Consider the following 27,797-nt stretch of genomic DNA (forward strand, 5'->3'; position numbering starts at 1 on the left):
GTTTGTTCTCAGTTTTTAAGAGTCTCTTATGCTTTGGCTCTCTTCCACTCTAACCTCGTTTTTTTTTTCTTCCCCTCCCCCATAGACTTCTGTTAAGTTTCTCAGGATCCACATAAGAGTGAAAACATATATTATCTGTCTTTCTCTGTATGGCTTATTTCACTTAACATAACACTTTCCAGTTCCATCCACGTTTCTACAAAGGGCCATATTTCATTCTTTCTCATTGCCACATAGTATTCCATTGTGTATATAAACCACAATTTCTTTATCCATTCATCAGTTGATGGACATTTAGGCTCTTTCCATAATTTGGCTATTGTTGAAAGTGCTGCTGTAAACATTGGGTTGCGAGTGCCCCTAGCATCAGCACTCCTGTATCCCTTGGGTAAATTCCTAGCAGTGCTATTGCTGGGTCATAGGGTAGGTCTATTTTTAATTTTTTGAGGAACCTCCACACTGTTTTCCAGAGCAGCTGCACCAGTTTGCATTCCCACCAACAGTGCAAGAGGGTTCCCGTTTCTCCACGTCCTCTCCAGCATCTATAGTCTCCTGATTTGTTCATTTTGGCCACTCTGACTGGCGTGAGGTGATGTCTGAGTGTGGTTTTGATTTGTATTTCCCTGATGAGGAGCGACGTTGAGCATCTTTTCATGTGCCTGTTGGCCATCCGGATGTCTTCTTTAGAGAAGTGTCTATTCATGTTTTCTGCCCATTTCTTCACTGGGTTATTTGTTTTTCGGGTGTGGAGTTTGGTGAGCTCTTTATAGATTTTGGATACTGGCCCTTTGTCCGATATGTCATTTGCAAATATCTTTTCCCATTCCCTCAGTTGCCTTTTAGTTTTGTTGATTGTTTCCTTTGCTGTGCAGAGCATTTTTTTATTCATGAGGTCCCAGTAGTTCATTTTTGCTTTTAATTCCCTTGCCCTTGGGGATGTGTCAAGTAAGAAATTGCTGCGACTGAAGTCAAAGAGGTCTTTTCCTGCTTTCTCCTCTAGTGTTTTGATGGTTTCATGTCTAACATTCAGGTCCTTTATCCATTTTGAGTTTGTTTTTGTGAATAGTGTAAGAAAGTGGTCTAGTTTCATTCTTCTGCACGTTGCTATCCAGTTGTCCCAGCACCATTTGTTAAAGAGACTGTCTTTTTTCCATTGGATATTCTTCCCTGCTTTGTCAAAGATTAGTTGGCCATACGTTTGTGGGTCTAGTTCTGGGGTTTCTATTCTATTCCATTGGTCTATGTGTCTGTTTTTTGTGCCAATACCATGCTGTCTTGATGATTACAGCTTTGTAGTAGAGGCTAAAGTCTGAGATTGTGATGCCTCCTGCTTTGGTCTTCTTCAAAATTACTTTGGCTATTTGGGGCCTTTTGTGGTTCCATATGAATTTTAGGATTGCTTGTTCTAGTTTCGAGAAGAATGCTGGTGCAATTTTGACTGGGATTGCATTGAATATGTAGATAGCTTTGGGTAGTATTGACATTTTGACAATACTTATTCTTCCAACCCATGAGCATGGAATGTTTTTCCATTTCTTTATATCTTCTTCAATTTCCTTCATAAGCTTTCTATAGTTTTCAGTATACAGATCTTTTACATCTTTGGTTAGGTTTATTCCTAGGTATTTTATGCCTCTTGGTGCAATTGTGAATGGGATCAGTTTCTTTATTTGTCTTTCTGTTGCTTCATTATTAGTGCATAAGAATGCAACTGATTTTTGTACATTAATTTTGTATCCTGCGACTTTGCTGAATTCATGTATCAGTTCTAGCAGACTTTTGGTAGAGTCTGTCGGATTTTCCATGTATAATATCATGTCATCTGCAAAAAGTGACAGCTTAACTTCATCTTTGCCAATTTTGATGCCTTTGATTTCCTTTTGTTGTCTGATTGCTGATGCTAGAACTTCCAACACTATGTTAAACAACAACGATGAGAGTGGACATCCCTGTCATGTTCCTGATCTCAGGGGAAAGCTCTCAGTTTTTCCCCATTGAGGATGATATTAGCTGTGGGCTTTTCATAAATGGCTTTTATGATGTTTAAGTATGTTCCTTCTTTCCCGAGTTTCTCGAGGGCTTTTATTAAGAAAGGATGGTGGGGGCGCCTGGGTGGCGCAGTCGGTTAAGCATCCGACTTCAGCCAGGTCACGATCTTGTGGTCTGTGAGTTCGAGCCCCGCGTCAGGCTCTGGGCTGATGGCTCGGAGCCTGGAGCCTGTTTCCGATTCTGTGTCTCCCTCTCTCTCTGCCCCTCCCCCGTTCATGCTCTGTCTCTCTCTGTCCCAAAAATAAATAAAAAACGTTGAAAAAAAATTAAAAAAAAAAAAGAAAGGATGGTGAATTTTGTCAAATGCTTTTTCTGCATCGATTGACAGAATCATATGGTTCTTATCTTTTCTTTTATTAATGTGATGTATCACATTGATTGATTTGCAAATGTTGAACCAGCCCTGCATCCTAGGAATAAATCCCACTTGATCATGGTGAATAATTCTTTTTATATGCTGTTGAATTCAATTTGCTAGTATCTTGTTGAGAATTTTTGCATCCATATTCATCAGGGATATTGGCCTGTAGTTCTCTTTTTTTACTGGGTCTCTGTCTGGTTTAGGAATCAAAGTAATGCTGGCTTCATAGAATGAGTCTGGAAGTTTTCCTTCCCTTTCTATTTTTTGGAATAGCTTGAGAAAGATAGGCATTATTTCTGCTTTAAATGTCTGGTAGAATTCCCCTGGGAAGCCATCTGGTCCTGGACTCTTATTTGTTGGGAGATTTTTGATAACTGATTCAATTTCTTCGCTGGTTATGGGTCTGTTCAAGCTTTCTATTTCTTCCTGTTTGAGTTTTGGGAGCGTGTGGGTGTTTTGGAATTTGTCCATTGCTTCCAGGTTGTCCAGTTTGTTGGCATATAATTTTTCATAGTATTCCCTGGTAATTGCTTGTATTTCTGAGGGATTGGTTGTAATAATTCCATTTTCATTCATGATTTTATCTATTTGGGTCCTCTCCCTTTTCTTTTTGAGAAGCCTGGCAAGAGGTTTATCAATTTTGTTTATTTTTTCAAAAAATCAACTCTTGGTTTCATTGACCTGCTCTACAGTGTTTTTAGATTCTATTTTGTTTATTTCTGCTCTAATCTATATTATTTCTCTTCTTCTTCTGGGTTTGGGGTGTCTTTGCTGTTCTGCTTCTATTTCCTTTAGGTGTGCTGTTAGATTTTGTATTTAGGATTTTTCTTGTTTCTTGAGATAGGCCTGGACTGCAATGTATTTTCTTCTCAGGACTGCCTTTGCTGCATCCCAAAGCATTTGGATTGTTGTATTTTCATTTTCATTTGTTTCCATATATTTTTTAATTTCTTCTCTAATTGCCTGGTTGACCCATTCATTCTTTAGTAGGATGCTCTTTAACCTCCATGCTTTTGGAGGTTTTCCAGACTTTTTCCTGTGGTTGATTTCAAGCTTCATAGCATTGTGGTCTGAAAGTATGCATGGTATGATTTCAATTTGTGTATACTTATGAAGGGCTGTTTTGTGACCCAGTATGTGATATATCTTGGAGAATGTTCCATGTGCACTCGAGATAAAAGTATATTCTGTTGCTTTGGGATGCAGAGTTCTAAATATATCTGTCAAGTCCATCTGATCCAATGTATAATTCAGGGCCCTTGTTTCTTTATTGGTCTTGTGTCTAGATGATCTATCCATTGTTGTCAGTGGCGTATTAAAGTCCCCTGCAATTACCACATTCTTATCAATAAGGTTGCTTATGTTTGTGATTAATTGTTTTATCTATTTGGGGGCTTCCGTATTCGGCGCATAGACATTTATAATTGTTAGCTCTTCCTGATGGATAGACCCTATAATTATTATATAATGCCCTTCTTCATCTCTTGTTACAGCCTTTAATTTAAAGTCTAGTTTGTCTGATGTAAGTATGGCTACTCCAGCTTTCTTTTGACTTCCAGTAGCATGATAGATAGTTCTCCATCCCCTCACTTTCAATCTGAAGGTGTCCTCAGGTGTAAAATGAGTCTCTTGTAGACAGCAAATAGATGGTTCTTATTTTTTTATCCATTCTGATACCCTATGTCTTTTGGTTGGACCATTTAGTCCATTTACATTTGGTGTTATAGAAAGATATGGGTTTAGAGTCATTGTGATGTCTGTAGGTTTCATGCTTGTAGTGATGTCTCACAGGATCCCCCTTAGGATCTCTTGTAGGGCTAGTTTAGTGGTGATGAATTCCTTCAGTTTTTGTTTGTTTTGGAAGACCTTTATCTCTTCTTCTATTCTAAATGACAGACTTGCTGGATAAAGGATTCTTGGCTGCATATTTTTTCTGTTCATCACATAGAAGATTTCCTGCCATTCCTTTCTGGCCTGACAAGTTTCAGTTTATAAATCTGTCACTAGTCTTATTGGTCTCCCTTTATATGTTAGAGCATCTTTATCCCTAGCTGCTTTCAGAATTTTCTCTTTATCCTTGTATTTTGCCAGTTTGACTATGATAATGTGCAGAAGATTGATTCAAGTTACGTCTAAAGGATTGGATTTCAATGCCTGTTCCCTTCCCCAGATCAGGGAAGTTCTCAGCTATGATTTCTTCAAGTATGCCTTCAGCACCTTTCCCTCTCTCTTCCTCCTCTGGAATCCCAATTATGCATATGTTATTATGTTTAATTGTGTCACTTAGTTCTCTAATTCTCCCCTCATACTCCTGGATTTTTTTATCTCTCTTTTTCTCAGCTTCCTCTTTTTCCATAATTTTATCTTCTAATTCACCTATTCTCTCCTCCGCCTCTTGAGTCCGAGCTGTGGTCACCTCCATTTTATTTTGCAGCTCATATATAGCATTTTTTAGCTCCTCCTGACTGTTTCTTAGTCCCTTGATCTCTGTAGTAATAGATTCTCTGCTATCCTCTATGCTTTTTTCAAGCCCAGCGATTAATTTTATGACTATTATATTAAATTCATTTTCTGTTACATTGCTTAAATTGTTTTTGATCAGTTCGTTAGTTGTTGCTACTTCCTGGAGTTTTTTTTGAGGGGAATTCTTCCGTTTGGTCATTTTGGATAGTCCCTGGAGTGGTGCGGAACTGCAGGGCTCTTCCTCTGTGCTGTCTGGAGTAACTTGCATTGGTGGCTGGGGCCACAGTCAGACCTGATGTCTGCCCCAGCCCACCGCTGGGGCCACAGTCAGACTGGTGTGTACCTTATCTTCCCCTCTCCCAGGGGCAGGACTCACTGTGGAGTGGTGTGGCCTCTGTCTGGGCTACTTGCACACTGCCAGGCTTGTGGTGTTGCTCTGAAGGGATCTGGTGTATTAGCTGGGGTGGATCCACAAGGTGCACAGGGGTGGGAGGGGCAGGCTCAGCTTGCTTTGCCTTCGGTGGTCTGGTTGGGGGGGGGTGTGGCACTGGGAGGGAGGCAGACCCGTCGGTGGGATGGACCCACAGAAGCACAGCGTTGGGTGTTTGTGATGTGCAAGCAAGTTCCGTGAGGGGAACTGGTTCCCTTTGGGACTTTGGCTGGGGGATGGGCGAGGGAGATGGCGCTGGCGAGCACCTTTGTTCCCCGCCAAGCTGAGCTCTGTCCTCTGGGACTCAACAACTCTCCCTCTTGTTGTTCTCTCGCCCTCCCACTCTCGGAGCAGAGCTGTTGACTTATAGCATTCCAGATGTTAAGTCCTGCTGGCTGTCAGAACACACTCTGTCCAGCCCCTCAGCTTTGCAAGCCAGACTCAGGGGCTCTGCCTTGCCGGGTGGGCTGGCCGCCCCTCCACCGCCCCGGCTCCCTCCCACCAGTCCGTGTAGTGCGCACCGCCTCTCCGCCCTTCCTACCCTTTTCCGTAGGCCTCTCGTCTACGCTTGGCTCCGGAGAGTCCGTTCTGCTAGTCTTCTGGCAGTTTTCTGGGTTATTTAGGCAGATGTGGGGAGAGTCTAAGTGGTCAGCAGGACGCGGTGAGCCCAGTGTCCTCCTACACAGCCATCTTGCTCTAAGCAATCTCCCATATGTATCCTTAAAAGAGGGAGACAGAGAGAGATTTGCCACACACATACAAAAGTGTGACTACGAGGCAGAGATTGATTGGATTTACACACCCACAAGCCAAAAAATTATAGGAGCCATAAGAAGCTGGAAGAGGGAAGGAATAGATTCTCTCCTAGAGCTTTTGGAGGGAACTCAGCCTGGCCTGTCATCGTTTCAGCCTGATGGTTCTGATTTTGGCATCTGTCACAGTGAGAGAATAGATTTCAACTGTTTGAAGCCACTAACTTTGTGGTGATTTGCTTCAACAGTAATAGGAAACTACTAAAAGCATCTTCTGTGGTTGGGGGAAGTGTGCTCCTTGATCCACATTGTTGCTCCCTTCTTCTCAAGAAAAGCCCCTTGGACATGCCTGCCAGAAGACTCACTACACACTAGTATTCCAGACTGTCATTCATCAAACTTTTGGTTATCTTCCCTTATCAACTCAAGATTTTATTGCCTGGCACACTCACTTTCTCTTCACTTCTCTTGTTATCATCCTTGGCAGGTTTAACATCCACTGTCTAGCCAGTGTTCTTGTATCCACATGTGCCCTACATTAGATTCTTTTGCTTATTCAAAGAATTACCTCCAACAATTCCTATCCCCCTGCTCAGTCATTGAAATATTTATTTGTTGATCAAATGGCTCCTGTCAGCATATGAACATCCAGTAAATTCTCCCTCCTCATAAAACAAATAGCTTTGACCTCTTGTTTCCATCCTGTGCCTGCCTTGGTTCTCTACTTCCATTATAGCAAGCATTTTCAAGACAGTTATCTATATATTGCCTCAATTCCTTTTCTCCTTTTTGCTCTCCTTCTGCTGAGGCAGCTCTTGTCAAGGTCAGTAAGAGCCTCTCTCTTGTTAGTTCCCATGGTCAGTTGTTATTCATCATCTCTGTTGATCTCTTAATAGCATTTGACATGATAGATTAATTCCTTCTACTTGAATCATTTTCTTCTCTTGGTTTCTGGCACCCTCCACTTTTCTGATTTTCCTTTTATTTCACTGGTTTTTTTATTCTCATTCTTCTTGCTGGCTCCTCTTACTTTCCTGCATCTCTGCACTCTTTTCCTATCTTTTTGCTTTAGGTTATTTCATCCAGTACCATGGTTTTATTCCCCATGCCCATCAATCTCCAGTCTATATCACCAAGCTCAACTTTACTCCTGAGACAGAAATTAGTTTATCTAACTCTATACTGATAAAAGTTTATTTGGACTTCTAATTGGCATTTGAATCTTAACGTGTCCAAAATGCAACTTTTAATTTCCAGCTCCCACCACACACAAATATGGTGCCTCCATAGACTTGCCTATCTCAGTAAATGGCACCTGTGTGGATTCAGCAGCTGAGGCTGAGGCATCAGAGGTATGTATCAGTGATCCTACATTTACCCATTTTCTCTGCACCTCCCTCCATACAACAGCAAGACCCTTTGGATATAATTTAATACATGTGGCCAGTGTGATCACTTTTTGTAAATTATTTCACTACCATCACAGCCCAGTCCACCAATGTCTACCATAGCTTATTAACTGGACTCCCTGTTCTCTCTCTTGTCCTTGTCCCAACAGTCCATTCTCCACACAGCAGCCACTGTGATCCTTTAATATACAAACCACATCATGTTCTTCATGTTTTATATTCCCCAGTAGTTTCTCATTCCACAATAAAATCCAAATCCTTTACCATGGTCTGTGAGGCTGTTCTGATTTCTCTGACCTTTCATCCCTTCTCTCACTCACTGGTCTACAATCACATTGACTTTCCTCCTTTTTGCCAGTCAACAAGCTTCTTCACACCTCAGGTTGTTGCATTCTAGTTCCTGTGAACCCGCTAATCTGCTCATGGCTGGTTTATTTACATCACTGAGGCGTCTACTCAAATGTTCCTCATTGGAGGCTTTCCTACTCACCTTATCTCAAATGGTCAATCCAGAGAAAATGAATTTGCCTAAACCAATTTACTAAAACATTTTTTTAATGTGCCAAATAACCGAGTATTACAGTTTTATACAACAATCCTGTATTTGTAGGCTATGTTTCTGGGTTTGTTTTAAAGATTATTAGATTTGACTTAAAGTCTTCATCCTATAACAACTTATGAAACAATCTACAGTGAGTTGTTTGACATTGATTTTAACTGTTACGTAAAGTGTTTAATTGAGCTTAAATTCTTGCTAAAATCATAAATTGATTTTCAAACATAAATGATTTTAAAATGATACTAGTAATAAATGTGAAGCACCATGATAACCAAATTAGTGGGGAGGGAAATGAGGGAGAAAAGTTGAGAAAGCATTTTTCCATGCAGTGCTTGTCTGAGGAAACCAGATTAATTACTGATATGTTAATTTTTGGTGATACAGATCAATATTCTATTTACTATTTATTTGTATAGCTGACTAATTTCTGAAGAATGATATTATAAATCATACCGCATAACATTTAAAAATGTCATTAAATTAATATTGTAGAAAGCTTTTATTACACATTTTATTTTATGGAAAAGTGGAGGAAATATGCAAATATCAAAGGGATGAATTCAGTATAAACAATTCCAGACTGGAGAAATTGGTAAGACCATATTAAAATTATTGGAAGGCATTTTGTTAAAAAAAAAAGGCAGAAGGAGTTACAGTTCATTGTAATGTGTATGTGATAAAAACTGGTTGAGAAATTGCTCTTAAAATGATCACTACCTATCTACTCATATACCTACAATTCATTTCAGAGGAAAAGATAGTTTTTGGCACAGACTACCTCTGAAGTTTCAGGGTAGTAAGGAATTATCTATGATAGTAACAAAATTTGTGACTTGAGAACTGTAATGCACAAATATGTAAATTTGCTCTGAGAATTTCTCTTTGACCCAGGTACATATTGTAAAATCGTCTGATTATCCACAGTTGGTATGATTTAATCTTTCTTCATCTATTTCATTGCTGTGTTTGAGAATATCTGGGGTCTTAAATTGTAATAGACACTTCAGACTTTGTATCTTAAAATGTTCATGTATCAAAAATAAAATAATAAAAATATGAAAAGGGTCATAAAATGTCTGTTCATGTCATGCAGGGGAGGTTAGTATAACAGTAATTTCGCGATCATTACATTTTGAAATCCTCTTTATCATTAAAGCAATAAAAGCCCTATAAATATTGTTTCTTCCATTGTAAAAATCTACCTGCATATAAGTCTTCACTGATTTTGCAATTTGTCAAGTTTAATTTTAAATCGATATCACCTTGTTTTATCTCCACTAGTTGTATTTAAGTTTAAACCCTTGGTTTAAGTGTCAGTAATCATTTGTATGTACTATAAAATGTCTCCAAAGGGTATGTGGGCTGAAGAAAGTTGATGTAAGTTTCTTCTCATAGGTGTTTTGTTATTAAATTTTCACAGAATGTTAATGTTGAAAATTGAAGTGGATTCACATAAACTTCATGTATTCCAACTTCGCTTTCTACTTAATGAGATGATGCATAAATTAATTCTCTCATAAAGCCGGGAGAAATTACATTTTTTATTCAATCACTAATTAGATTGCATTTTCTTATTGAACCTACCACACTTAGGCATGGAAAGGAAAGCTGGAAGTTTTATGCCTTGGTAGACTTGATGTGATACCACTGAGAGGAAGAGCTTATTGAAATTCTCAATGAAAAACAACAAAAAGATTTTTTTTTCTAGTCTGTTTGCTAAATTCCTTAAGGAAGGCCTAGCAAATGTTTAATTATTTTCAACATGTGTTATAATTTTTGGCATATCAAAAGAAAACTGTTATTTGTATAGCTTAGGTGAGGGCTATGTTTTACTTATTAAAACTTTGTAATGAAAGGAACTGTATAGTTTCCCTTTAATAATGAAGTAGAGATGATGAATTATTTAGCACCTAACCTCCCTTGGATTTGTAAACACCGATTTTATATGTGGATTACTATTTTGCAGAACCACAAAATATTTGGGTTATTTGACAATTCTTTTGACAAGTTTAAATTCTTGTTAAAATCATAATACCGATTCCATAAAATGGAAACACTCAACTCTATGATAAACACAGTAAGACAACAAAGTGATGGGTTTGTAAATTCAGAGTTAATACAAACAACTAATTTTCATAAATTCAACTTCTGATTTTACCAACTTTAAAAAAAAAAAGATTAACACAGTCATCCAGTGGATTGGCTTCTAGATTATTCAGTTTCTGATATAATTGTTTATATATTAACATTTTATATTAGGATAAAAACCTCACAAAAGTATGTTTATCCCTAATTCAAATGTATACAGAACAATTGTTTACATTTTCATCATTGATTGGATTTAAAAAATATTTAGGATCACAAATGTATACATTGAAAAATACTAACATATGGGGACACCTGGGTGGCTCAGTCAGTTAAGCATCAAACTCTTGATCTTGGCTCGGATCACGGTCTCATGGTTCTTCGGATAGAGCCGTGCTTTGAGCTCTGCACTGCCAGTGCAGGGTCTCTTTGGGGTTTTCTCTTTCTCGGTCTCTCTGCCCACCCACCCCCCCCCACGCCCCGCTGGCTCTCTCTTTCTCAAAATAAATAAATAAACTTAAAAAAAATACTAACACATGTTTAGGGTTCAGCTAACTGGAATGTGTCAATATGAGATTTAACACAGATTGAAAGTAAAATCTTTAATCGTGATGAGTTAGTAGCATACCAAAAAAATATTACAGGGGCGCCTGGGTGGCTCAGTTGGTTGAGCGTCCGACTTTGGCTCAGGTCATGATCTCACAGTCCGTGAGTTTGAGCCCCGCATCGGGCTCTGTGCTGACAGCTCAGAACCTGGAGCCTGCCTCAGATTCTGTGTCTCCCTCTCTCTCTGCCCCTTCCCTGCTCATGCTCTCTCTCTGTCTCAAAAATAAATAAAACATTTAAAAAATATTACAGAATAAGTTCATTTAAAAAAGCTATTTTGTGTTTAGATATTCAGAAATAATCAGAATGTTGATATTTGAGCACATGTCTTCTCTTATTCAAAGATCAGCAAAAACAATACGTAGTTATGAAAACTAAAATTTTAATTTTTACAACATAAAGTTTTAAAATGTTTCCATGATAGGATTCCTAACATTTTAATACATTCCATTATATTTTGTTTTAAAAATCTAGATCAGGGGTGCCTGGTTGGCTCAATTAAACCTCTGACTTTGGCTCAGGTCATGATCTCATGATTCATGAGCTCGAGCCCCACATTGGGCTCTGTGCTGTCAGGTCAGAGTCTGGAGCCTGCTTTGGATTTTGTGTCTCCCTCTCTCTCTACCTGTCCCCCACTCGCAGTCTGTCTGTCTCTCTCTCAAGAATAAATAAACATTAAAAAAATTACAAAAAATAAAAAAATAAAAATCTAGATCAGAGAAAAACTATTCTGAAATAAAATAAAAAAAGAAACTGTAAATATTAAATATATTATTTTTAATATTGTTTTCACAGAATAAATTAATTTGCAAAGCCTATTTGTTATAGCAGCTGAAAAGACAAATTTCATATACCCCTGAATCATAGTAAGTTATAGATAATTGGGGCTCAAATTTTTAAAGAAATCTTTTATTTTTTACTTTAAAAAATTGTGTGTTTGTACACCACTTAGAGTTGGCAGAAATCAGATGGAACATTTGTATTTCCTGGGGTAGCTTTCAACCTTTATTGCACTGAGAATTGTGTGGCAAGTATCAGCTGCACAAACAGGTCTATAGCATGCACCTGAGAAAAACTGGTGGAAAGTATGTAATCGTGCCTGTGGTTTTGGTCTCTTTAAATTTACACTTACCTTTAAAAAATGGCAAACATTGCTATTTAACCATTATTGGCAAATAAATTCATTTTCAATCTACCTCATAATTTTTGGCCACACATAATTTGCTGAGAGATGTGAGCCTATATTATTGAGAAAAATATAAGCTTAGCAGTTTTATTTTATTTCAGCCACAGGTTTAACTCACTTTCCACACGCACTCTTGAGGGTCTGTGAAAGCAGAGTGCAGTGGCTGACATCGCAGCTGTGGGGTGAGACTGTTTCGATGGAATGCTTGCTGAACCACTCTATCAAAGCAGAGCAAACATTTTATAGATTATCTGTGAGGGCAGTTTTTCCGAAACTGGTTAGGTTGACAGAATCATGGGGGCTGCTTGTTAAAGGGAGATTCCCAAACCCAAACGGACCTACTGGGTTGTAAACCCTAGTGCAGAGACCTGGCAATCTGTATTTTCCTCACCCAGCCTAGGTGATCAGGCGATCTCACTTGGTAAAGCAGCTAATCTCACTTGAAGCCTTCAGTTGCTCACATTTTTGTTGAATACATAGTAGGCAGCCTACATTCTAGAGAGCACCGGGGATGCCATGGTAACACAGGAGACCTTCTCCTTTACAGACTAAAGTCTGTAATCCTCTATGTTGCAACAGAGTGACAGCCACCTTTAAAAACTTCTGCCTTTCATGGTAGGGCACATGCTGTTTTATTTTAGTTCAGGCTGCTGTCACAGAATACCATAGACTGGGTGCCTTATAAGCCACAAACATTTATTTCTCGTAGTTTTGGAGACTAGGAAGTCCCAGATCATAGTGCTGGCAGATTCATTGTCTGGTGAGAACCTACTTCCTGGTTCATGGATGGTCATCTTCTGTGTCCTCACATAGCAGAAGGAGCAAAGGAGCTCTCTGGAGTCTCTTTTATAGAGGCACCAATCCCATTCATGAGGGCTTCACGATTCATGAACCTAATCACCTCCTGAAAGCCTCACTTCCAAATGTCATCCACGTTGGAGATTAGATTTCAACATATTAATTTGGGGGAGGGGTGAACAAACATTCAGTCCGTAGCAGGCATCTTGATATATCCCACTAAAGTTTGAGACCCAACATTAATTGGTCTCAGAACAGAATCAGAAAACATGGGGCTGTATTTTACCTCTCGGTGCTTTTCGTAAAGGTGTTTGGTTTGGTTTGTTGTTGTTTATTTGTTTTTAGGAAATGATGGCATATTCATGACACAGTTCCACTTCATTAGTGGCTCTCACTGCACTTCTGCTTTTTATTATTTCATTTTCATTCTACTGTCATTCCATCTCCTTTTATAATATATTCAATGGTCTGATTACTGAATCATTGTGTGGTCTTTTACAACCTAATTAAAAATAACGATGAGATTGGGGTTATGGGAGATAATTTTATTGATGTATTTTACAATTAATTATGTATTGATAACAGTCCAGCATCATTATTTATTATAATTAGGCTAATTATAAAATGTAATTACTAGAATAGCCAAGGTGTTCAACTGCTGCCTAAAGCTATCATTTTGAAATATAACTCTTGCTTACCGATTACTACAACCTTCCTTAATTTGTAGATAAATTATTCTCTATTTCTGTGGAGAAATTGATTTGGGAGCATCAGTTACTTAAGTGAGAAAATAAAATGTCCCACAGTTAAGTCTTTGGAGATCAGATGATGAGAACAACAAAACAGTGTTCAGAAGATGGTCACACGATTATTTTCATCAACTAATAGAACTCATGACTCGCCTACTACTTAACAAGGTTTGCCAGTTAGGGCATTGTTTAATCATGAAATATTTTGCTTTCTTTTTCATTTGAACCTGGTAGGAATTCTAATGCAGTAACTAGTGTATAATCTACTAGCTTTCATTCTGGAAAAAAAAAATTGAAAAAGCGTAGAAGTACAGTAGGTGGTGAATCAAGCATCTACCATCAGTCTTTTATAAACAATGAACCCATGGTTGGAAATAATCTCTCATCGACACTTTTCTTCTGCCATTGGTGGGTGGTGGATGACCATGAAATAAAGTAAGTGGGAAACCACCATATCGTAACTTCTTTTTCATTTCAACACTTTTTGATTTCTATACATTTGACTTTAGGAAATACATCTCATAAAACTTGCATGGTGTGTGTGATGCCCACTGCTGACCAACCTTTATCCTTGGAGCACTAAATTGGGTTCAGTAGGCTGAGCATTTTCCCATTTGGGTCCTTAAGTTGGTTAGGATGCTACTGTCTGGAGCAGACGGATGGACAGTTTCAGCGTGGATACTAAGCCTTTCCATGTTTTACCTCTGCTCTTGTTACAGAAACCCTCGAAAATCTCATCAGACAAGCAGAGAATTACACCAGTATCTTCTTCTGCAACAGCTACAGAAATATGGCCTTAGAGGCTACAGCTTCAGTTCAGGAGTTCTTCGCTGATGTGGGGCTCTATTTGTTTGGCGCAGATGTTCATCCTGAAGAATTTGTAAACAGATTCTTTGACGGTCTTTTCCCTCTGGTCTACAATCACCTCATTAGCCCTGGTGTGACGGACAGTTCCCTGGAATACTCAGAATGCATCCGGATGGCTCGCCGGGATGTTAGTCCCTTTGGTAATATTCCCCAAAGAGTGATGGGGCAGATGGGGAGATCGCTGCTGCCTAGCCGCACATTTCTGCAGGCACTGAATCTGGGCATTGAAGTCATCAATACCACAGACCATTTACGCTTCTCCAGAGAGTGCAGCAGAGCTGTCCTGAGGATGCAGTACTGCCCTCACTGCCAGGGCCTGACTCTCAGCAAGCCTTGCATGGGGTACTGCCTCAATGTCATGAGAGGCTGCTTGGCACACATGGCAGAGCTGAATCCACACTGGCATGCCTATATCCGGTCATTGGGAGAGCTGTCGGATGCCATGCATGGAACATACGACATTGAACATGTGCTCCTGAACTTCCACTTGCTGGTTAATGATGCCGTGATGCAGGCTCACCTCGATGCACAAAAGTTATCGGAGCAGGTAAGCAACCCCTCCACACTCCCTGACTGATTTCTTAGAACTCGAGGGTTGACCGTATACATAAAATTAAGTGACTATAAGCACATTATTATGTACTTTAAAATTATGGCAACTTGGGGCGCCTGGGTGGCTCAGTCAGTGAGCGTCTGACTTTGGCTCAGGTCATGATCTCACAGCTTGTGAGTTCGAGCCCCATGTCAGGCTCTGTGCTGACAGCTCGGAGCCTGGAGCCTGCTTTGGATTCTGTGCCTCCCTCTCTCTCTGCCCCAACCCATTCACATTCTGTCTCTGTCTCTCTCAAAAATAAACATTAATTTTTTTTTAGTTATGGCAACTTAACGAGTTAATACATTAGGAAATAGTAGGAAATTGTGTGGGTTTCCATATTTGATTCAAGATTCATTTTGTATTGGGGCACCTGGGTGGCTCAGTTGATTGTTAAACTCTTCATTTCAGCTCAGGTCATGATCTCCAGTTCATGGTTTCAAGCCTTGCACTGGGCTCTGTGCTGACAGTACAGAGTCTGCTTGGGATTCTCTCTCTCCCTCTCTCTCTCTGCCCCTCCTCTTTTGTTCTTTCTTTCTCTCTCTCTTTCTCAAAATATACATATTTTTTATATCTTACAGTAAAATATTGGTTAGCTACTTTCCCCTTTCTCTCTAAGTAGAAGCCTTCTCATAGGATTAGTTCAGTGAGGTAGAGAGGACTCAGGTTTAAAATGGGGACCCACATGGATTTGAATCTGCATTCTGCCAGTAATTCTCAGATGCCTTAGACTCTTTGAGCCTGTTTCCTCATTGATAAAAAGAGAATAGTAACACATAACTTTTAGAGCATTCTTTTTTGGGAAGATAGGCAATATGTATGCAAACTACCTAGAATGGTGCCTTTTACTAAAAAAAAATGGGTAGTAATTGTTAGCATTTCAAAGGTTTTCAACACTAAAATAGACATGCCAATTATATTTTCATTAAATGAAAACTTGACAGCTTAACGTTCAGAAGTGTTTCTTCATAGACTCTTCAGAATCTGTCACAGTGATGGTGTAATGATTTTTGAAAATGTGGTATATGCAACATCATGGTGTTTTATTCCAAGAAGATTTTAGGAAGTTTTTGAAATAAAATCATCAAGTAAAAAGGACACAAGAGTTTTCTATTTTTCCCACCTTCTGTAGAGCCATTTTCTTACATATTCACAGGCTCCTTAGTAACATTCTCATATCCCATACAGTGAAGTAGGACATGTTGCTGATGTTTATCCTAAATCATTTCTCCTGAAACAAAATTATACTCCTCAGTGCTGAAAGAAGACCTCTCCCCATTGTGACACTAATTTATCAAGTTAATAAACATCCTAATCATTAGCCTTGGAAGTTGGTTTTCTTAATCAATTTCTGATAGACATTGGATCTGAAAATCTTTGTGCCCAATCACCTCTTCCCCCTTTCTTCTTAACTTTGTGCCCAATCACGTAACGCCCCCTTTCTTTGCAGGGCCTGTGTGAGCCTGTAAGGTCCCCTTTTGCAGATTAGACATGGTGCCCTCTTTAGGTGGATGCCACACCATTGTATGGCTTGGCGGGTAGAAAGTGAGCTGGACTTCAACTCCTGCTTCCTGATTTATTCAGCTGGATGTTTTTATATAGTGAACAAGGTTCCCAACCATATGCACTGGTCCAGATCTTTCTTCAATCTGTCCCTTTCTGGAGATCAGATAAGTACTAGAACTTTTGGAAGGGATATAATAAACCAACTCAAAGTGAGACTTTTAAGGTTTCAAGTATTTCATAATTATGGGAAATAAACCTTTAGATCCAGGAAACAAATATTAGTATTATGATATTGAGTATCTCCAGAAGGGAAAACAGGCACAAGAGCTCTGAAATCAAGTCCAGATTTGATATTAATTTGAGGGCATGCCATGTAATCTCAAAGGGCCAGAGTTTTCTAATATACATAAGTAATTAGGTTTCTAAGATTCCTTTTACTATCTGTTTTGAAAACTGGAGGGCCTTTCTGTATCCTTAAAATCTATCACATAGAAAATTATCTATTTTTCCTATTTCAAACACTAAACTAACACAGGCTCATACTTCGATAAACCTGTTTTTAAGTCCTGACTTTGCTATTCACTGGTCATGTGGCCTGGGACAGCTACTAAAACCCTTTGATTCTGTTTTGTCCTGTGTGGAGAAGGTAGAAATGGTTCAAGTGGGAAAATGTCAGTAAGGCTCTGACATTGGTAGACACCAGTACCCGAAATGCTTGCTTTTTTTCTTTGCTTATTCTAAGTCCAGCCTTGAGCCAACCTCGGGGAAGCAGATTACTTTAGAATCTCAAAGAGTGAGAATCATCATTGTACTTGTGTTTTATAAAGAAGTTTTAAACAAAACTTTTGTCATATGAAACTCTGTGGTGAATTTCTAAAGAGCATTCTTTTCTTTTAGGCAAATCGTTTGATTTGATATAATCAGTAGTCCTAGGACTATCTTGAGAAACATCAATCATTACTAATAAGTTGTTAGATCCTTTTCTAAATAAAACAACTGAGATTCTCTTTTTTAACTTATGGCAACAGAAAAAGGAGATACTACTGACTTTAAATTCCTTGAAAATTGACTCATTAATATTTATTTCTGCCAACTTCAAAGTGATTTATAAGCTGTTTATCAAGCTTCGATAACCAGTTCACACATCAATGAATTTAACAAATTCAAAATAAATTATTGGAGAGCCAGCAAATAATGACTTTCTCACATTCCCAAAGCAATCTCTGAGATCTAGGACTTCCAAGTCTAGTCCTCAATAAATACATATTTTCACTTTAAGAAATCCATAGAGGTATCAGCTGTATCATATTTCTGTTGGATGAATTTCAACTGGAAAAAAAATGTTACCAGTTTCCTGAGGAAAATCATGAGTCTCTCCTGTTTAATAAGCCGTTAGGGAAACAAAATTTAATTTACAATAGGGTATTTTCATTTTATAATTATTCTGGGGATTAAGACAATACTTAATTTAATAAAGCATTAACAGAGAGCCAGCAAAGTGTAGATATTAAAAGTGCTGGCTCTACTGTCAGACTGGATTTCACAGGTGCTCTGCCACTTACTGGCTATGAGTTTGGGCATTTGATTATTTAATCTCTCCTTTCCTTAGTCTCCTCTGTGGTGAAATGGGGCAATAATACCTACATCATAGAGTTCTCACCATAAAATGAGCTTTCACACTTCGATTAGTGTCTTATACATGTTAAATGTTTAAATCCTACTAATTATTACCACTACTATAATCACTACTAATTATTTATCATAATAAATAATTATTATTTATGAATGCTTTGTTGATTTCTGTGGTGTTTTAAATGCTTCTAAAGCAAACATACCTTTCCTAATGGGGAATAGAGTTGAAAAAAATATTATAAATTGTCATTTAATGTAAGCAAATAATTGTAAAGATTTTCCTTGAATGAGGAAAAAAACTGAATTTTCATAAAACTTTATACAACACTATAATGTGCTTTTAATATTAGTTAATTGATATTAATTAATAATATATAAAAAGCATTTCATAATCATTCCTAATGTTCAGAAATCATTTAATGATCAAATGATTTCTTGTGAGGAAATCATTTGTTTATTTTATAAAATAACACTTTATTTTTTGCTATTAATTACACATAGCATATTATTTATTAATATAACTTAATATTTTAACTTATTAAAAGAACCCAGACCTGTGTTAATTTCAGTGGTTCAACATCTTCTGAATGGAGCAAATATTACTAAGAAACTCAACTGCACATTGATTCTATACAATTTTAGAAACGAAATGGTTTTTTTTTTTTAACTTTATTGACATATAAATGACAAAATCACATTTTTATTTAAATATTTGATAGAATTCATCAGTGAAAACATTTAGTCCTGGGCTTTTTGTTTTTCTTTCTTAATTTTTAAATTACCGATTCAGTCTCCTTACTTAATACTGGTCTGTTCAGATTTTCTATTTTTTTCACAATTTAGTTTTGATAGGTTCTATGTTTCTAGGAATTTACCTGTTTATTTTAGGTTATCCTGTTTGTTTGCATATAATTGTTCATAGCCGTCTCTATGACCCTTAGTATTTCTATGGTGTCAGTTGTAATGTCTCCTCTTTGACTTATAATTTTATTTATTTGAGTCTATATTTTTTTCTTAGTCTAGCTAAAGATTTGTACATTTTTTTTTATCTTTTCAAAAGTCAGCTCTTAACATCATTGATATTTTCTATTGTTTGTTTGCTTTCCATTTCATTTATTTCTGCTTTGATCTTTGTTATTTCTTCTGGTAACTTTGAGCTTAGTTTATTCTCTTTTCCCTCTAGTTTCTTGAGGTGTAAAATGAGGTTGTTTATTTATGACTCCCCCTCCCACCCCACTGCCCTTAATATAGGTACTTATCACTATAAACTTACTAGCTAGCACTGCTTTTGCTGGATCTCATAAATTTTGGTATGCTTTGTTTTCACAGCTGGGAGTTGGGGTTTCTCTCTGGATTGTATGGCGCTTTGCTGAAGGTGGGATTTATGATAAGTGTGTGTCTCAGCCTTTCCTGTTTCAGTGTAGGTATTTTCTCACTCACCCAATGTGCTCAGCTAGTTTCTGGATTTCTTTCAGAGGAAATTTCTCTATGGGTAGTTGTACATTTGGTGCATCTGCGAGAGAAGGGAAATTCAAGAGCCTCCTACGTTGCCATCTTAGGAATTACTACCACAAAAAGCTTTTTTTTTTTTTTTAAGTCTGTAAGGGTTTAGAAACATAATTTCCAACAGTAAAAGTCCTAATTTGTATTTTTAAATAGATAATCAGTTTTTCACATCTCTTACCTATGCACTATTAGTAGAGATTCAGCTGGTTGCATTCAAATTACTTTAGAATAGCTATTCAATTCAATTTTAATACCTATCAAAATTGAGTTTAAGGTGAATTGTACACACTAGTGCACTCTAATTAAAGTATGTTATTGAGATAACTAATACCTCATCACTTCCTCTATACACATTCACATTTATCTGCATCTGTAGAATTAAAGCATAATAAATTAATCATATGTTTTTAGGTATCTCAATGATATTCTTTCACATGAATTGAAAGGCAAATTAAAATAGTAGCCTGCATTATTTCTGGTAAGGCACTAATTTTGTTCTTTTTTATACAGTTTCCTAAAAATCACTGTTATATGATTTTGTATAATAGAGATTGTAAGGCAAGTATGGTTGAGGCAACACATCACTCTCTCAAGGATGCATCCTTGATATGGTTCCTAGTGTGGGGATAATGGAGAAAATGTACATTCCAAGGACAGGGGAGAGGGTTAGGATGCTCCAAATGTCTGGGTCCAGCTCACATGTCAGCCTACAGTCATGTCCTCTCAATGACCACCTCCAACGTTCCCCAAGATGGTGTTATCTCTGAGGCAAACTTTTTTTTTTTTATGAGCTTTCATTCATGTGTATTTTTGCATTTGACTGCCACAGAATAAAAGACTGTGACTCAAGGTTATAAATCAACCACCTATGGGCACATTTTATGGGTAGTCATTGAAAGTACATCCATAATATATTTAAAGATACCATTTTAACCTTTGCCTAATTTTTATTTAACTTATATAGAGAGATAGTATTTAACTTGGGATTAGTATGTTATTCAAATGGACTCATTCTTCTGAGAAGTAAAACCGAAGTTCCACATGAGAAAATGGAAAGGCGTAAGAATTAAATTAGTAATAATTGAAGGGGAAAGATACAAGTTTCTAGGGTAAAAGACATCTCAGAAAAAAATCCAATCATAGTGGGCCAACCGGAAGTAGAAAAACCTATAAGCTAATAAAGAAGGAAAGAAAGATTTCATGAGATCACGAGAGGCCATCCAATCCAAGTCATCATCATATGCAAAGATCACTTCAGAACATTTTACCTGCTTAATTCTGCATGCTAGGTAGTGATAGGGAGGTTGCTGTGACAGAATGGTGGCAGTAGTATGTAGCCGTAATTAGTAGGTTCTCCTCCCAGTACTAGGCCCATTGAGTTCTTTTCAGATGTGGAAAGAGGCAAACGTTTTTTGGCCAGAGAGGCAAGCCGAAGGTTCTATTATCCAGTGATTTTCTACTCAAATACATGCTATAGTATATAGAGATAGTTCTATAACATGGTTGGCCTCTGCTGGTAAGAATTTTCTTCACATGCTTGATTAGATCTGAATCCTTTATCTTTTGGAGATTTGCCCCCTGCACTTGTGGATCATGGGGGGAGGGGAGGTCCAGTTTGGCCCTTTGATAATGTTTCTGGAGCTTGAAATGATTTCCAGTGGTGAGGGTCAGTCATGACCCAGGTACCTCATATGAGGTAAGCCTAAATATTTTTAAGAAACACATTAGACAACAAGCTTGTATAATTTAAAGATAAATATTTCCTAAGGCTTTGGTATTGCATCCAGTGTTGCATGATTAATTTGTGCTTTTATCTTTGTGAGAAAGATTATAGTCTGATTTTCTTGTGAATAAGTACTGTTAACCATGATGGTTTACTTCTACCTAATTTCCTAAGAGAGGAATAATTATTAAATGTCTTGTGAAGATCTGAAGGCCTATAAAGGGAAATCTGGACAAAGATCTCCTGGAACAGTGGTGCATCATGCTTGTGGATAGTTCTAGGTGTTTGAAAATTCATGGTACCATAGATTGTAATGTTCTGAAGATAGGGGCTAAGTCTTGGCCATCTTAAATTTCAGATATTTGAAGGCTATTATTATTATTTTTTGCCTGTTTTCCTGACATCTTCTTTCCAGACTATTCATTCCTGTTTTATTCAGTTCTTTATAGGCTTTCCTGTTAAGATCACTATTTTAATTACACAACTCTGTCTGGCTCTTCTGGAGAACTTGCTGCCTCAAGATGGAGTTAGCCAGATGGGAGGAAGCTTGGGGGTATTGGTGGTGGATACTGGGCATGGATCTTTTCATTTTCTCACCGTCCCAGTCACATGCTCCTCCTTCTTCAGGGATCTGGCATCTGGAAGATTCCTGCCTGTGGCCTCAGGCCTCTGCCAAATGCACTTTTTCTGGAAAACAAGTAATGGAAGGGCAGGTTTCCAACCTTTAATTTCTTCCTCATTCAGTTTTTGTCATGTGTGCATTTGCTTTGTTAAGTTATTGATGTTTCTCTGAGCAAACAGAGCTTTTATATCAATAACATGAGCTTTTGTCTCCTGGGAATACGAGGGTTTTAATAATACCCAGTGATTTTTAAAAAAATGTTCTGAAGCATTTTGGATTGAATTTTGAAGTGTGTAACTGTTCATATGCATCACTGATGTTTTTGGGTGGTTTGGAATAATTCTCCTCCACCTCAAATGGAATAAATTCTCTCTAAATTGGACACTGTATAAAACTTTACTTCCTTTTATTGATTAAGTTCAAGAAGTATATGATATTTTTTTAAATTTTTTAATGTTTTTATTTATTCTTGAGAGAGAGAGAGAGAGAGCGAGAGAGCACAAGCAGGGGAGGGGCAGAGAGAGAGGGAGATACAGAATTCCAAGCAGGCTCCAGGCTCTGAGCGGTCACCAGGGCTCGAACTCACGAGCCATGAGATCGTGATCTGAGCTGACTCGGACGCTCAACCAACTGAGCCACCCAGGTGCCCCAATGATATTTCTGCAGGAATTTTTGCCTCTCCCTTTCTGAGTGTTTTCTGACTATAGCAAAGCTTTTCTTGGTTGGAAATTTTTCAAATGGTTTTTAAGTGCATGGATTATCTTAGCCTCTGCAGTTAATTTTGTGTACACTTATGTTCCTCAAGAGTTTGTAAACTGGTACTAAACTCAGTCCCCGTAAATCAACAATCCTTTGGCCTCACCAATTAAAAAGTCTCCATTTTCTGATGTGTCCATTATATCCAATTTCATGATTGCACAATCCATGCTGTCTTCCTCAAGAACAGCAGCCCAATTGCTCATCTCTAGCCAACTGTTCACCTAGAGGCTTGATCTGACTCTCTTTATTATTAAGGACTCACTCCATGGGCAGACTTTTATATTATTTTTTCTCTTAGTAAATTTCCCCACTCTCTGCTTCTGTTTTTGAGATTCGCATGAAAGCAATTTTACGCTTTTCCGAAGACTAGAATTTACCTCCAAAGGTTTTGTTAGTGCTGTCTGAAGCTTTTTTCCATTCTTTGGCTGGATTGTGAAGGCTGATTTGGTTGCCACTTTGCTGAGTTAGCTTTGATGCTCCTTCGAAGGAGTTAGTCTTGCTTATAATGTCAACCATCATCTGAACTTATAACCATTTATATTTTTCTCTTTCCCAATGCTTCTTAGAAGTACCTGGTTTAAGTTCAAGTAAAGAATGGTAGCTTCCTAGCTCTTTATTCGTGGTCTTCATGTTTACTATGTCCTATAGAAAGTTTTAAAGTTTGCTTCCAAAATAGTTGATTTAAGGTCTTCAAACTCTTTTACAAAGTGACAAATATTCTCAACTTGATATTTTTACTCCAGAGGGACAGACATTCCAGTGGCCAGTACTTTGTTTCACCTTGCATAAAAACAAAAGGTTTTTTTTAAAGTTTATTTATTTTTGAGACAGAGAGCACAAGCAGGGGAGGGGCAGAGAGAGAGGAGGGCAGAGGATCTGAAGTGGGCTCCACGCTGACAGCAGCGAGCCCGATGCGGGGCTTGAACTCACAAACCATGAGATCACGACCTGAGCCGAAGTTGGTCGCTTAACCAACTGAGCCACGCAGGCACCCCATAACAACAAGTTTTAACCACGAAAACCCCCCATCCTGACTGTAACAACCACCACGTGTCACAGTGCTCCCTGGGCTGCTGCACCTGGCACAACCCCCACTGCTGGGCCTGGAGCCTCCAGGATCAACATTGCACCGAGCACTGTGGCCATCAGTGGAATTTCTGTGGACCCAAAGGCCACTAGTGGCACACCTCAGGTTGCCATGACTCTGTGGCCACAACATAGCACACAGCCCTGAATTGAGAGTTCTGCCCAGAATCTCTTGAGTGCCTAAAACCCAGGGCAGACCTCAATGGAGGTGGTGGAAGGGACAAACAAGTGTCTACCACACTTTGCCACATCTTAACCCACAAAGACAATGGTCATATCATATGGCCCTGGTGGTATAGACTATGGTCTGTAGGCTGGGGCAATTGCTTAGCAGCTCTGGGCATCTGAGACCTTGCCTGGCTGCCCCAAGAACTAAGCAGGGAAATGTCTCTCCATATCTGTAATTATTCTTATTTGGGAGGCTGCACAGTGGAGGGTTGCATGTCCCCATGGCCACTTCTATAAACTTTTCATTTTGTGTCTTTGAAGACCTAATCCAGCTGATGATCAGAAAAGAGTCTCTCAGGGCTCCCCTTGGAATGTTTCTAGGTGGCCTTGAATGTGTGTGGGGAAGCATGTGAGATGTATTAGGAGAGGCTCTGGGTAGGGTCTCTACTCACTTTTCCATTTTCACATTTAACAACTAAGGAAAAAATAAGAGGACTTTTCAAAGTCTTCCATCTCAGGAATGTTCAATCTAACCATGGGATGTTTTGCTCCTCTCCCATTTTTCTCCTGGGACTGTGCCCTTAGGGCCTGCATGGACCAGGATGGCTGGAGGCTGACGTCTGACTCTTCAACAGCTGTCATTTGAGAAAGGTAGAACCTCCCACTTTAAAAACTGAAGCTTCTGGCTTCCTTCTTCTATTTTCAGGCACTCTTTGTGTTCATTTGGAGACTAGAATAAGCAGATGAGACACTGTTGCAATTACTACTGCAACTGTTGTAAAACTACCAAGGCAAATGAAAACAGGGATAGAAATAGAAAGCCCGATCCGGGGCATGGTGGGTATAAGAGGGTCAGTGTTAAGCTATGTCCTAAATTCTTCAATGACCTTTGAGCTGTCTCTGTCTGTATGATATGGACAGTCTGATTTGAAGACGATCTCACCTTACTCCATCAATCAGCAGTCGATGTGATACTGGGTACCACACCGGGCAAGGCCCTGTGATTGTCAAGGTGACCTCCAGGTTTGATCTAGGGGTAGGAAACCTTTACCATCCAAGTGGATAGAGAAGGATTGTAACTGGATTCTCCCATATTGCCAAACACTATGTAGTTATAATTCCCCTCAATAAAGTAGTATGTCTAAAAAATATATCCAAAAAATTAAAAGTAGGCAAAATATTACTCTGTACTGTTTTGATAGTTTAATAGGATAAACCACCTGAGTCATCACTAGGTATAAGTAAGTTTTTCTTTTTTACTTACTGTTTTTCTCACTATAAAGGCCATACTATTCTCTGTAAAGTTAGATATCAATTTGCAGAAGATTAATACATTGTAAATAATTTTTGCCCTATTGAATTACAAGTTATTTTTTTTTGATTGAGAAAAACCCCAAAAAGCCATTATTTTATTTACCTGAAAAGTATTAACCTTATCTTTTATTATTATAACATTAGAATAATATTCTACTGTTCTTTTTTTCAGTGACCATAATGCTAATCTCTTTCCAGCAGCTTTATTGCTGTGTTTATTCCCTCATTAAGGAATTGAACAAGCCTTTCACAATAGCTCTTTATATATTAGTTTTAGAGGCATATTTTTTATCTTTTTGAAATTATGCTTTAATGCATCGAGAAAAAAAGACACTGAAAACATTATTGCTTATAATGGGCAATTTTTTTTTTTTTTTGGTGGGAAGTGACAGAACCTCAAATTCATTTAAAACTTCCTAAGGGAAGGAGTGGATGTTAGACCATATAACTAAAAGGTCAAATGGTACAGATAACTGAAGTTCTGATTTGATCTAGTTCCTCGTGAGTGTTATCAGGGTTCTTGCCCACTTGTCAATGAAGCTTTCGTCTACCTTAGTTTGGTCCTCAGTCAGGCTGTCCCCAGGTGGTAACAACGTAGGCCACAAAATGTCTAGGGTCATCACCTTCTAGTTTAACTAGCAAGAAAAAATAGTACTTATTTCTCATTGATCAAAATCCCTATCCTCCTGCTCATCACTATGATTTTGGGCCTTTTCTTCTTCTGGAGGCATCTGTTGGCCCCCTGACTAGCCACCTTTGGGTCATTTTCCCACCCTGGAGCCATAAATGGGATGAGCTCACCTAAACATGTCAAGGAAGAGTTGGAGAGAGTATTTCCAGAGGATGAGTATAGGACAGCAATAAAAGCAGGAAGAAAAAAAAGAAACGAAACGAAGAGGTATACCTTATATTAATAAAAGTTGTCATATATGTTAGGAATGTGCTAAGGAGCATCAACATACATGTAAATAAATTAAGATCTGAGCAAAATAGAAAAAATATACAAATTAAAGATAAAACAGAGATAGAGAAAATGTTAGAACTATTACATAATCCCAAAATTACGATGGAGTTACTAGAAGGATTTGCTTTAAATTCACAAATAGACATCTCTATCATGTGTTACACCTTCCGAGGTAATGTTTACATAAAGGCACTAATTAATACAATTAGGCAACACATCAATAAAAAAATAACCGAATAAAAATAGGCAAAGAGTTCAGGCATTCTCCAAAGAAGGCATGGCTAATAGAACATATCACGAGATGTTCTACATACTTAGTAATTAGGGACATGTAAATCAAACCACAGTGAGACAATGAGATAGCACTTCACACACCTCTACGATGGTTATAGTATAAACAGTCAACAGTAACAGTGTGGTGAGGCCATGGAGAAATTTGGACACTCATGCATTGCTAGAGGGACTGTCAAATGGTGCAGCCACTTGAGACAAGTTAGGCAATTCTGTATAGAGTTAAACATAGATTACTGCATGACCTAGCCATTCCAGGCTAAGGTGTATACCCAAAAGCACTCAATACATATATTTATAAAAAACATACATAGATATTCATGGCAGCTTTATTTATAGTAGCCAAAAAGTGGAAATGACCTGAATGTTCATCAGTTGCTGAATGGATAAATAAAATGTCATATAGCCATACAATGGGATATTTTTTATAACAAAATAGGAATGAAGTATTGTTACATGCTACAGTATGATTGAACTTTGAAAACATTATGCTATGTGAAAGAAGTCACAAAAGACCACATTTCATAAGACTCTGATCATGTTAAATGTCCAGAATAGCAAATCCATTGACCCAGAAAGTAAATTAGTGGTTATCAGGGGTTGGGGGCGGGGAGCAGAGGGAATGAAGAATTACTGCTAATGTGTACAGGATTGTTCTTGGAAGGGAAAGTGATAAAAATATTGTAAAATTACATAATGATGATGGCTGCGCATCTCTGTCAACATGGTGAAATTCACCGAACTGCACATTTCAAAAGGGTGACTTTTATGGAACATCAATTGTATAACAATAAAGCTGTTATAAAAAAGTTATAATGTATCATTTTGAAAATTGACTCCTACAAAAGGAAACCCAGCATATTCCAGGGAATAATTTTCATTTATAGATTTGTCCTTTTTGTTGGCATATGCTTCTTGAGGCTTTGGGAACTTGTAGGGACAATGTGTCTTTTCATTTGTCATGTACATGACCCGCTAAAAGTTTTTTGGAGATATTTTATCATTAATGCTTCAAGGTCCTTCACAAAAAAAAAAAAATCCCCACATTAAAGGTGCTGTTTGCTCCACAGATAGTAATCTTTATGACCTTGAAAGACTGCCTTTCTCATTGGAGAAATTTTGAGGTCAGATAAAAATGAAAAGATAGCTAATCTCATTCATTTATCCAAACCTCCACCAAAAACACTTTGTGAGAGTTTTCAGTGCACGAGGGCACTGCTAGACATTGGGTGTAGACATCCAGCTACACGGTTGGAACTGACAGTAGACTGACTTTTCCAAACCATCATAGTGTCTATTCTCCAAACAGAAGTCAGAATA

The 27,797-nt window shown here is 38.0% G+C and overlaps 1 protein-coding gene across 1 annotated transcript in view; it reads left to right on the top strand.

Annotated features, from left to right (window-relative positions):
• The window catches only part of GPC5 (glypican 5), a 1,419,588-nt gene that overhangs the window by 257,417 nt on the left and 1,134,374 nt on the right, over window positions 1–27,797 (top strand). Inside the window, exon 3 of the mRNA XM_042979061.1 lies at window positions 14,167–14,861. Within this exon, the coding sequence (XP_042834995.1) occupies window positions 14,167–14,861 (695 nt within the window). The remainder of the gene's footprint in view (window positions 1–14,166; window positions 14,862–27,797) is intronic.

Source organism: Panthera tigris, chromosome A1 (assembly GCF_018350195.1).
Source record: "Panthera tigris isolate Pti1 chromosome A1, P.tigris_Pti1_mat1.1, whole genome shotgun sequence".
Classification (NCBI taxonomy): Eukaryota; Metazoa; Chordata; class Mammalia; order Carnivora; family Felidae; genus Panthera; species Panthera tigris.